This window comes from Streptopelia decaocto (assembly GCF_964273445.1).
Source record: "Streptopelia decaocto genome assembly, chromosome: 3".
Classification (NCBI taxonomy): Eukaryota; Metazoa; Chordata; class Aves; order Columbiformes; family Columbidae; genus Streptopelia; species Streptopelia decaocto.
This window is the reverse complement of record NC_138656.1, coordinates 77,260,583-77,273,010: the sequence shown is the minus strand read 5'-3', so window position 1 is coordinate 77,273,010 and position 12,428 is coordinate 77,260,583. Positions and strand designations below refer to the sequence as shown.

General features: G+C 42.3%; 1 protein-coding gene across 1 annotated transcript in view; it reads left to right on the top strand.

Moving 5' to 3' along the window:
- Nucleotides 1-4,771: 4,771 nt before the first annotated feature.
- The window catches only part of GRIK2 (glutamate ionotropic receptor kainate type subunit 2), a gene marked incomplete at both ends in the record, with an annotated part of 377,447 nt that continues 369,790 nt past the window's right edge, over nt 4,772-12,428 (top strand). Inside the window, one exon of the mRNA XM_082047176.1 lies at nt 4,772-4,886. Within this exon, the coding sequence (XP_081903302.1) occupies nt 4,772-4,886 (115 nt within the window). The remainder of the gene's footprint in view (nt 4,887-12,428) is intronic.

Here is a 12,428-nt window from a genome sequence, read left to right as displayed (position 1 = left end):
ATGAAAAGTATTAAACATCCTCCTTCTCTTGCCAAAATATTTCAGAGCTTCCCCGACCCCATAGCAAACTGAAGGGACGAGAGGCTGATAATGTCGTAAATGTTTGTTCTTGCTGCTTAAAACCTGCTGGGAAAGTGCATTGCTGTGATACCCAAAAGTGCCTGGACAACTAAGTCTGTTGCATACTCATTTTGTTAATTAGAATGCATGTCTTCCCACTGGCTAAAAATTAGTTACCATCTTAAAATGTCATTAATCATAGATGCAGCAGAAACTTGATTGTAAATTTAGGCTGAGCTAATAACAGAGAGAGGAGAACCCATGGGTTTTATAGTTGTTGGGAGTAAAGTGCAACTGGGCCGCAATGTGTTTTTACATGATTATATCAACATTCATTTGAATACTTTGTCAAAGGTTTAAAAAGGGGGGATTGTGTTTCTGCTTTGTCAGAAAGGCTTTAATATTTGTTTCTAGAGATTTGGAGAGGCTGGTCAGGTGTTGAAGTAAGATATGGCTCTCCTCATACCAGATTGCAACAGCAGGAGGACTGTGATGGCATGCGAATCTGAAGTGTTTGCATGGATTTGCCGAAAAACGTCCAAGAAACAAAGCTTTGTGGACCATATGTTGTATACACACTAAATTTATATCAGTTGTTGTTGAGAGATGACAAAACAGTAGGTTGAGTGGTATAAAAATCTTATCATAGGTACATAGAGACACAGCTATGACCTGAAAATGAAAGCCATTTCATTTTTAAAGTAATAGGATAAAATTATACATCCCAGTAGGTGGCAGCTAGCTGGAACTGGGTTAACTTTTATTATGATAACGACACATGAAAATGTGATCAGAAGGAAAAAGTGCCTGATATAATAAGGTAATCAGGTTCACATATCTCCCCTTTCGAAATGAAACATTATGTACATGAGATCACTATTTATACTTGACACATACCTAAAGAATTTAGTAGTCTTTTATTACCCAGAGAAGATTTAAAGGCCTTAGGCTGTCTATTCTCCCATCGCTGCCTACAGCTGGAATACAATTTTTCATATCAGCTTCACATGAACATTGTCCTTGTGTATTAGAGATGTGTTACCACCATTTCTATGATAGATTACCAAAATGTAAAATGAATCAAGACATATAGCCAAAGAATTGTAGATTTCCCAGTTGCTGATCACTGTAGTGTGAAGTGCAGTTTCATAAAGACTTTAATGTGAAAAGAACTATGTAACAGTGATGACAAGCCCCCAAAACACAAGACCAGTTTCTGCAGTATAACACTTTATTAGGAATTTCCAACCGTTGAATTGTATGTCTCACAGGGAAGGAAATAGGAAAGGCATTAAGAACATTTACCTGCTTTCATATTGAAATTCTGGAGGATGGACAAAAGTACATTTTTAAAGGTTACCCTTCCTTTTCCTTGCCTCATCCGAAGGAGAAATTAACCTAAAGTCCAATTAACAGAAAAGGAGTCTAGGGTGGTGAAGTCAGAGGCCTTAGTCAATTGTATAGTCTATAAGTGAACTTCAGTCACTAAATATCCAGTGAGTTCTAAACATCTGATGTTTAGCGAGATTTACTTTTCAATAAGGAACTGATATTCCAGAGAAAATAATTCTGAATTAACTACGCTTTTCCTTCAAGGTGGGAGCTAGGGTTTGACAGAAGCGGCGGGAGGTTGCTAACACAGCATTACGTGATGTGTGATAGCAGATAAGGAGAGTGGTACTCTTCCAACCCATAAAATGCCATAGACTAGCTGGCCAGCTAACATAATGGAGGGTATAATATCTCTTTAAAGAAGCCGATAACACATTTTAATTTCCTTTCCGTGCTGTGAAATGACTGGAGGGAAAAAAAAAAAAAGGGCATTTTGACACCCGGGGTGGCGGGTGGCGTGGGCGCGGCGGGCCGGGAGCGCTCTCCGTGGTGCTGAAGGGGCCGTGCCGGCCTCTGTCCGCGGTGCTGAGTCCGCAGCCGGCGGTGGCGGGATGTTCCCACGGGAGAGGGGGGGAGGGAGGGGAGCACACCACGAAACTTGGCCTGAGTCTTAGGCAGGTGACCAGGGGCTGCAGTGTGGGCTGCTGTATATTTAATATTTGTTAAAAGGAATTAATCGCAGGTTGTTTTGTGTTTCCAGATATTGTGTAAACGCCTCTGTGAGTTAGGAGCCTTGTTGGGCTTAGATTACAGGTAGCTGTATTTTTTTTTTTTTTCAAGAGACCTTAGAAAATCAGACTGTTAACAAGAGTTACTTTGCTCAAAGTTATGTCTTATTTACTACACTAAAGCTGACAATGAATATTATATTTTTGAATGTGCTTACAGAAACTAAATTTTAAAAGAGAAAGAAGGAAAAGCCAGTTTAGACAGGAAGCTACATCTGAGCATTCACTACTAAAAATATCTAAAAATACCTAGTGTCCTTTATTTCAACTTCATCAAGGGAAAGAGGAGGAAAAGGATGCTTACAGTGTTCACGTGGGTCGGTTTTATTTCTCCTTGGACTAAGATAAAATATGAACCAGTAGACCAGAATAAACGAAACAGCAAATACAAGAAAGAGCATCTCTCCGCATTTTTCCTGGGAGATATTCTAAGTGTGAACTGAAGGAGTCGCTAGATATCCTTGCTTTTAACACTAGGTGTTCTTTTTAAAGTACTCCAATAGTCAAATCGTCTGATTGAATTCCTTGCTAGACTGCAGAACTAGCCATTCATGATACTTATTTTTGACGCTGCAGTTATGCCTCCATCTTAAAGAAAAAAAAAATCAATGATGTTTAATAATCCCTTCTCAGAATGTACATTTCTTTTCATCAGCGTTTTACAGTGTTTTAAGTAAATGCGTGCAGAAGAAATCAGTAAGCCATAATGATAAAAAGTTACCGTGAATTGCTAACACTTTTAGGGATGCAGAGCACCAACATTACAGGTTATAATTTAAATGCTGCTGTTACTTTTTTAAATGTCCACAATGCACAGATGTTATTTAAGAATAAACCGTAACTCACCTCTGCCATGCTCTACTTCTGATATTTCCACAGAGTGTTCTCATTAGCTTGGCATCATCAGTATCTATTTCTGTAAAGTCAGGTTTATTCTGTGTTCATCTGTATGTATCTGTGGGGGAAGTCTCTCAGTGATATTTTCTTTAGTAATAAAAGCCAGGAAGGGAGATAAAGGAGACAAAAGATGTCTGTAGGCGGACTTTAGAATAAAATGAATTCATTTTCCTGGTGAGGAATCTAGGAATTGTCTTTTAATATTTGTAATAAAGCTTAAGCAGGTTCAGCAAAATCTTCACTTAGATTGCAAAGTCTGACAGTCCTGGTTCAATGTATTTTAATGGATATAGGCACATAACTAATTGTATTTCCAAGGAAAATCTGAAGTAGTCGACAGAGTGAGTTTATCTTTTTTGGAACACCTGGTCAAAAGACGGAAGTCTGGGGCTGCATTTGCAGATACAAACTCAGTATCCCGTTATTAAACTGGGAAGTGCTACTGTTCTCGCTGAGGACTGCAAAATGACAAACTACATAGATCTCTCTGTACAAGAAGGAACAGCAAAGGAAAAGAAAGTGAATGCAAAATAAGGGAGTGGCAGAATAAAGTGCAAAGCATAAGGTAATAAATCCCCAAGTTACTGTCTTTTAAGCAACATAGCAATTTCAAGCAAGTTGAGCGAAACAAGTCTGTGCATTCAACAAGGCTGTTCTAGCGCTGCCGATTCCTGTTTACCTTACAGAAGCAGGCTGGTGCTCCGTAATCACCTGGTCCGGAGCAAGTTCCTGAGGACAGTCAGTATACAAGCCGTAGCGTGTACCCTATTTCATTCATTTTAACGTAAGTCAGTGAATGTAAATATCAAGTGGTTTGTGTTTTTTTTTTTTTTTTTTTTTTTTTTTTTTTTTTTTTAAGCCTAAACGTTACTGTGATAACCTGCATGACTTTATTGTCAGCCTCCTCTTTCACAACTCTAAAGCTAAGTGATTTCGACCCAGGCAGTCAGCTATTAAAATGCATGAATTGATTTTTACACAACCGATTCCCTTCTCCCCTATAGCCCCCTCCTCACCCGCTACAGATCCTTATAGCTATTGTTCAGAACAATTGAAATACTAATAACAATTAGAAGCGTGTAAACAAAACCGAGCTGCTTTTTTTTTTTTTGCTTTTTTTTTTTCCTCTCCCCTCCGACAACCCTAGGCGATCAGATCGGTTGCATAATAGAAATTGGGAAGGCTGTCTGGCAGGCAGCCTTAAGAAGAGAAGAGCTATCTCAATTTCTCTCACTTAATCTTGGCTTCGCGTCAGAAGCTGTGCAGCAGTGCAGTAGAATGGGAGCACGGCAAAAGCTTCGCCAGTAAAACGGCTGGTGCTCACTGACTCTCGCTATGTGGCGATACCTCAGTGATTTCCCGAGCTGGATTACCTACTGATTTTCCTCCTTTCTTGCCTCCCAGGTTTACTCGGCTGGACATTGTGTGTGTTTGGATCTCTCAAGGATTCTCCCCCGACTAACATGGATGTCCCACCATTCCTTGCAGTTGAAGCTTGCTCCTTGGCGCAGTGAATGAAGAACATGCAGGGATTGCTAATGGGTTTGGGAAGCGTAGACTCTCTCCTCTCTCTGTGACCATGCCGTGATCGCGTCTGAGGGCCATCAGTTTACGTATCCTCGTTCTCACCCTACCGGGAAACCTGACGGCTTAGAAGGGGGAAGTGAGGCAGCGCGTGTGTGCATAGAAACATCATGAAGATTATTTCCCCTATTCTAACTAATTCAGTCTTCAGATGCACCGTTAGACTCCTTCTTTGCTTACTGTGGATTGGATATTCTCAAGGAACCACACATGTATTAAGATTTGGTAAGATTTCCCGAGACTTTTTTCATTGTGCATTTAAGCTGGAATGCGATATTCGTATGATTGACTCAGAAGAGGGTGTTGGGGGAGAGCTGGGACGTGGTATCGGAGTCAGGCACATAAGTCCCTCTTAATTTTGCATCCGGAGGGATGAATTGATGTGTGTTTTTTCTGTCGCTGCAGCTCATTGTAGCCCTAGTAACGGCATGATGATGATGATAATTATAATAACAATAGAGAGAAAAATGACTGGCAAACGTTTTTGCCTAAGTCTCTGCGCAGCTTGTGTTCTTTCCTCGAAATGTACCTTTTTTGTTTCCATAGTAGTGGAAAGCTTGGCTAATACGGTGCTCGATCCGTTAAAAACCTGTCAACTAGTTGTTAAGTTTCTGCCGCCCGTCTCTGATCCATCCGAGCCGATCCCGTGTGGGCTCGAAGCTGCGATTTGAGACCTTTAGGCTGTTTTCCCTTGAAGCGTCAGCCTAGTTGCTTGCCACTTCAGTGGCGTGTAGGGTTAGAGAAGAGATGATGTATGTCTTGAGCGGTGGCCATGAAAGAGCCTTTGCGATACATTTCGAAACCACAGCTTTTCTATGCGAGGAAAGTTGTACGAGTTCCCCACTCCCCCTGCTCCCGAAAACAAAACAAACAAACAAAAAGAGAGATAGAAAAGTCATAGATCAGAATGAAATTTCAAGGAGAGCAGAATACTTTGCAGTTTAAAGACTATTCCAGATGAACCACGAAACTAATCTTAACATCTCAGCCTGTGGATGCGCGCCTGTGTACGTGTGTATAACAAAGCAAGTGAAGGGGGAATTTTCAGCCACTGCAACCCCTGTAGAAGTTTCGCAGTGAGGAAGGGCAGGACGCAGAGGAAAGTTAACTGCGCGTCCGAAGGGGGCTGTGCGATCCGGGAGAGTCCTCCGAGTCGAACCGCCGTGGGAGCCCCGCACCCGCGCCCTGCCAGCCGCCCGGGCAGCGCGGGCGGAGCGCAGCGGCCCGCGGGTGATTCGCGGCGGGTAGCGGAGGAGGGGGCAGGCGAACAGCTGCTTCCCCAGACAAGCGGCAACCTCTGTGCCTACGACAGCATGGGTAGAGGGAGAAGACACGGATCTCCCGCATTCGCGCTAGCCGCGATAAGCTGGCAGCAGCCGCTACATCCCTTTCTATGGGGCACTGAAAGCTCTCGTCTTCGCCTGGGAGTAGTGGCTCGGTTTGTATCTTTGTTTAAATTCCCCCGCTCGCACACACTTTTATGTGGTGGGGCAGGTGGATAATGATTAAAAAGTCACCAAGTTGTTACCGATCTCGTGTGCTGAATTCCTAGTAGTACTAATTTTCTGCTTCCGTGTAGTCTAAAGGTGGTGCTTAAGGCACGTTGCTCTTAGCAACCGTCTTCAGGAATGCTTGTTTCTTTGGACATGGCTAAACGGGTCCGTATATCATTGCGGGGTTTATTTTGCATTCAGTATGAGCCATAATCATGGCCATGAGATTAGTACCACAACCCAGGGTTCATAGCCGGTGCCAAGGACCGGTCTCTATGAGTCTGAATTACTTTCAAGGGTAGATCTGTAAACAAACATTTTCCTGGCCACATCATTAGCAGGAGGTGAGCTTTCCTCCTCTAGATGATCATTCTCTCTGAATTGTTAGTCTGGTGTACCTACAGGGCCCTGGGGAGTAGTGTTTTGATAATGATTAGAATAATAAATAATCTCGAGACTGAAGGGTGGTGTAGCAGGACTTCGACGCCTGTGACATGGTCGCACATACATGTATTTGTCCAGGCTAACTTCCCTTCGCAACTGCCTCCTGGTCACACAGGTGGCTAACGGGTTGTGCTCACTCCACTCTTTGTAGCAGCCAAGTATGAGTGCGCTTCTGCATCGCGGCATGCTTTTGCTTGTCTTTCAAAAGAATTGTCGCCAACCCATCTCTGAGGGTTAGAAGTAGGTAGCGAGCGGTTAGTTAGTTTATTTTAGTGTGGAAAATGTTAGATGGAAGAGAGAGTGAGGAAGGCTTTTGCCGTGCTCAACCGACCTTGTCTGGATTTAGCCTAGTCCAAGTGTGGAGTGACTCTGTCTGTAACCGCGAGAGAACTCCGGCTGCTTCCCCAGAGACTGACACCTCTGCCTCTGTGTACGGCATGGCGGGGAGGAGGGAAAGAGCAGGGATTGAGCTTTGGTTGTTTCTGAGAGGGGAGTTCCCCACCGCCTCCTCGGAGTTTCTGTGCTATTTGTCCCTTCGGGATATCCTTGCGACCAGGAGGACGGGATGAGGTGCTTTCCCGTGGTGTCCTTCCCGAGGAGATGCGAGAGCTGAGGAGATTCCCTGCAGAAGGCAGCCTGCCAGCCCCCGCTCTTCTTCCTCAGCCAGCAGCGCTATGGCAACAGGGGAGAGCTTGAAGCCTGCCAGAGCTCCAGCCCCCTCATTCCTCCTGTGCAAATTAGCCACCATGGATTCGCATTGTCCTTCCCACGGCTTCTCTCATTGTTGGGACTAGCCAGCGTGTCCTTTCTCTCTCTTTTTCTCGCTCTCAAGCTACCTCTTAGCAACTACGCAGGAAGTCGACCCGCCTGGGTTATCTGTCAAATGCGGGGGGTTATTTTTGCCTGCGCCTTATGGAGCAAACATGGGGAGAGACTGGTGTGATGACATAATTCCCTCCCTGAATGCAATCACTCAGGCACCTGGACACCCACCTGCGGCTGTTGCTGCTGCTGGAGTAGGGGAATGTGGTATTTGGGCATCACTACCAGTCAACCTTCCTAAATAACACTGTGCTTCATGGAGCATCTGGCAAGCCTCTTTCTCTTGCCCTTTCTGAACAGCTTCCCATAAGTAAGCCCAGGAAACGCTGAGGGTGAGGCTTGTGTCCATGATACTCCAGAGTTTCAACTGTTAAGAGTCCTAAATCCTTGCTACAGATGAAAGGACAGCTCCCAGCTTGACGAGGGAGAAAAGCAGCAGCCCAGTATTTGTCTCTCTGCTGTACTAAGTGTGATGGAAACCTTTTCCTTATCACTTGGCACCGTACAAAAGCCAAAATACGTGACCACCGGCAGATCCATTCCGTTATCGGGGATCACGTTTCGTACCTTTCCGATTCACTGTTTCTGTGTAAGAGCAGACGCAGGCCAAGGGCTCCCCAGATACACCAGGTAGCTCGTCAGATCCGCAGCCGAGCCACATCTCCGCCCTCGACCGCTGGGCACGGCGGGCGGCCCGGGACGGGCCTCAGCCTCCACCTTTTCATAAGGGCCCTCGCTTCTGCCTTCCCTGGGGGTATCCCAGCACTTAACCCTGAAAGACTGAATTATCAAGCCATTAAGGGCTGTTAACCGCCAGTAAGGCTCACCTGTGTTGCCAGAAACTCGCCCCTTCTCCGTACCCAAAGCAGTAAGAGCCCAGGCTGTTTAAAGCCCTTCTTACCTATTTCTACGTGGGGCATGAATATCAGCTCTTTGAAACCTGGATAATTCTGAATCACCTCCTTTATTTAAATTGCCCCTTTCGGGCCTTGTTTCTGCTGCCGTGAGCAATTGTCTTTCCTATAGCAGAGGTGTGAAGAGGGGCCTGTGACTGGAAGGTGAAAGCGGTTTAATCATTGCATTTTCTCATTCCCTCTCAGGTAACTTATTAGTCATGAAAGGGTGGTGGAAAGACTGAAAATCTCCACGGCAGGAGGCCCACTGGACTGATAAGTGTTTCCCCACTTTGTGCAATATATATATATATTTTCAGCACAATCAGAAAGAAGGGCAAAGAAAAGCAGAGGCCCGTGTCTGTAGTCTCTACTTTTTGTTGCTTTGGAGTTGCCTGACTTCAGACAGATGGAAAAGGGAGCTGAATGTTGTAGGTTACAATGAATCATAAGGGGAAGAAGGGAGATCTTCTTCCGGATAAAACCAAAGGAAAGGCAAGAGAGAGGGCTGGAAACACTTTTCAAGGAACTGACAGACTGACAATTTCTCACTAGAAACATTTTCTACTACAGACTTTTTTTTTTTTTTTCCTTCTTCTCTTCCCTAAAAAAACCACACCGAAGTTTTACAAAACCCAGCACCTTCTCGGAGCCGCCCCGACCCCATACTAATAGCAAAACAAAACTATATACGATCATGATATAACCCAAAGAGGGGAATTACTATACGCGGGAGGTTTGCTCCTTGAAGGTTTAGCGCGGGTTTCATCTGAAATTCTTCTTTAACTGAGCTCCTCTGTTTGAGTTTATCTCCATGTAACTGCTTTTATAAGATCAAGAGCGACAAAACCAGACAAGGGGCCACCTCACTGGATTCACTGCTTGTGCAGGGACTAGTGGGTGTCGAAGCACAAGTTTCTGGGCTCCAGGTGACCATTTTGACATAGTAGCGTTTAAAACTAGCGAAGTTATGGAACAGCGGTGAAACAGTGTAAAAGGGTATGAGACAGGAGCTCAAGTGAAAAATACCTGCTGGGTAATCATGTCGAGTTTTCCTAGAGTGGACCTGCATTAGCTCTCCTGGATGTGAACTTTCCTTTGGATTTTGCACTGACACCCGTTTAATGGAAGGAGGTAACCTTTCTGCTCGTATTTAAGAGAAAAATGAGAAAATATACGGTTATATCTGGTTCTAGTGGGGAAGGTAGTCTGCCTTCTCATCAAGAGTGCGATGGAAATCTGCAAAATAAACACCTGTTGTGGCAGCCCCCAGAGGTCCGTGGCTTTGCAGTTCCAGTATTTAGAGCCAATGAAAATTTTACTGCCAAGGACGAGAAGCTTTCGATATGTGTTAACATCCGCACGAAGAGGAGTTCAAAATCAGTTTTATAAACAACGGCAGAAATCTTTGAAAAAAGCGTAAGGTTAAGAGCCTCGGGAAGGCAGCAAGGAGGTGAGAAGCATTGTTATTGACTGGTCTAGATTAAACAGCACAGAGGAAGATTTCAATTTGATAACGTCACAGCCCTTCCTGTTTTTCTTTGCTGCTTCTGCTGACAATTTTGTAAGGTAATTAAATTGGCTGATTGAAGTCACAGTGGTCATGGGGCGATAAAGACCATTTGGATTTAATGGAATTTAGAAACAACGGTGCGCTGCACACAACTCTTACAGAACGAGAATTTTAATGACTCATTCAGGGTGCTGACTACATAGAACGTCCTGGACGAGTTTAATTGAAAGGGCAAAGCAGATTAGCTGTATACAGTCTTTATTGCACTAGATAGGGGAATTAGAATGATCCTTTTAAAAGACTCATTATTGCATTATCAAGATTTAATGTAGGTTAAGAAAGCTTTCATCCATGTGGGCTTTCTGGAATATCCCCAGATCCTTTCACCAGTGTTTGGAACACCAACAGCCTTGTAAAAGGATTTTCACACAATTGTCCGATAGATTGGATGCTGAGAGGTATAACTCGCTTCTTACTGACTGCTACATGTCTTTTGAAGTGATGCAAAGTTCAAGTAATACCTCCAATTTAAATGTGTTTGCTGAATGAATTGGTTTCTGTCACCGGAGATAAGAAACCAGAGCAAAAGAGATTTTTCTAAACTCAAATATCAGAGATTTTTGTTGTTGTTGTTATTTTACACAAGAGAAAATCCCCTCGATTTAGAAAAAAAAATAAACAAAATGTTTTGTAGTCATTGCAAATAATAGCAGGTCTTTGTCCCCTACTTAATATATTTACCTTGTCTCTTTCTGAGTTTTAACCTTCATCCTCTTTAATCTCTTCCAGAAGAGCAATTACTAGAAGTTCTGTCAATAATGCAAAAGAGAAACTAGAAGGTGCCTTGTTTCCATACTGCTCAATCTGCAAGGCAAATTGTTGTTTCCCGAATAAGCTTTTTATAATGTTATGCCGCAATGTATATTGGAAGTGTAGATTACACAATATGATAACATAATATTATTACGCTGTCCCATCTGAATTAGAATATAGAGAATCAAAGACCACTATCATATTAATGCTTATAATTTTGTGCTTTCACCCTCTGAATCTCTTGGCTTCCTTATTGTACAGTAATAATAGTCTTAGATTTATATAGTGTCTTCAATTTAAACAGCCAAAGCTTTCAGTAATGATCATTATTCCAATTAGTGGAGCTCAGCCAGCTCTGGATAAACTGGATGGTATTGTAATACTATGTAAAACAGTAAACAGAAGTTCAAAAATGTATTATTAATTTCCTTAGAAGGTGATTATTAACAAGTTTAAACCACCAAGTTTTGTTGTTGGTGGTGGTTTGTTTGTTTGTTTTTTCTTTGGGCAAAAATTAAGAGTGACCCATGGGTGCGGTGCTTAAGACTGCTGTTTTTACATTTCCTGCAAAGATACACTTGGCTCAAAATTTGCAAGTGATTGGGATCATCCTGGATTCAGATTTTCTTGAACATTATTCTTGTGTAGTCTTTCCAAAATGCTATTGAAATAGAGTAACTCCTAGGAATGTGTTTGGTAGCTTTGTTTGATGTATCTTTCAGATGAAATACACATTCTTAGATTATATATTATTAAAGTGTTTCCATTTCTAGGTGTTTCTGCCTGGGGTAAAGAAAAACAGTTTATTTGCTAGTATTGTGGCTGGTGTCTACAGTAGGGGTAGTTTAAGGTGGAGCTACACTGTAGTCCTTAGATAACAATGTTTGTCCTTAGATAACAATGTTTTGTTATCAATGCATCAGAAGGTTAATTGGCTCTTACAGAACTTCATCTTTATATTCAGGGAAATATATTCATTCACATTAGCTGCATGTCTGTTTTATTGTATTTGTATTTCCACTCCCAAACTCTTTAAAAACTATTTTTTCAGTAAAATGGGTATCTGGATTTGAAAGTCAGTTTAACTAGCAATGTTGAAAATATCTGTCAATATTTCAGCGTGAAACCCCTCCCAATTGTTAGAGTCACTAATTCTTACGTTAGACTCGGTAACATTCTGACAGGAGAGCAGTCCAGGGAGACCTTACTTACTATGCTGTCAGGAACTGTTGTTCAGGAGACTTGATGAGATTTTAAATTCAATGTATGATGGCTTTGATATCTTCTTTTCTTCTATCTTAATATTTTACTAGGTGTCTTTGATGTTTCCTAATTATATAAACACTCCATCTGATTTCAGTGTGTGGAGCGGAATCTTAAAGAACTAAATGATCCATACAGATATATAGAAAAGGAAATATTGCTTTATGGGAGCATAAAATAATTTTGAAAGAACAATGCTTTTTTTTTTTTCTTTTTTTTTTCTCTTATTTTTTTTCTTTTCTACCTTGAATGATTTGATCCCTTCCCTCACTTCCTTTTTTTTTTTTTTTTTTTTAATAGCAAAATGGTAAATGATTACTTACCCATCTGAAAGAAGAATGTATGTTTGGATGTTGTTTTTCTGGTCCTTTTTGGAAAGTCTTTGCTTTTCTAACTTTCTGGAAAATTGCATGAAAAAATTTAAAAAAAACCTGAAAGGCCTCATCTCTGCCTAAAAACTAAACTTCTAGTCCAAGCCAAGTCAGGCTTCTCCTGCAGCGTTTGGAGACTGAAGAAGGCAGAGGGA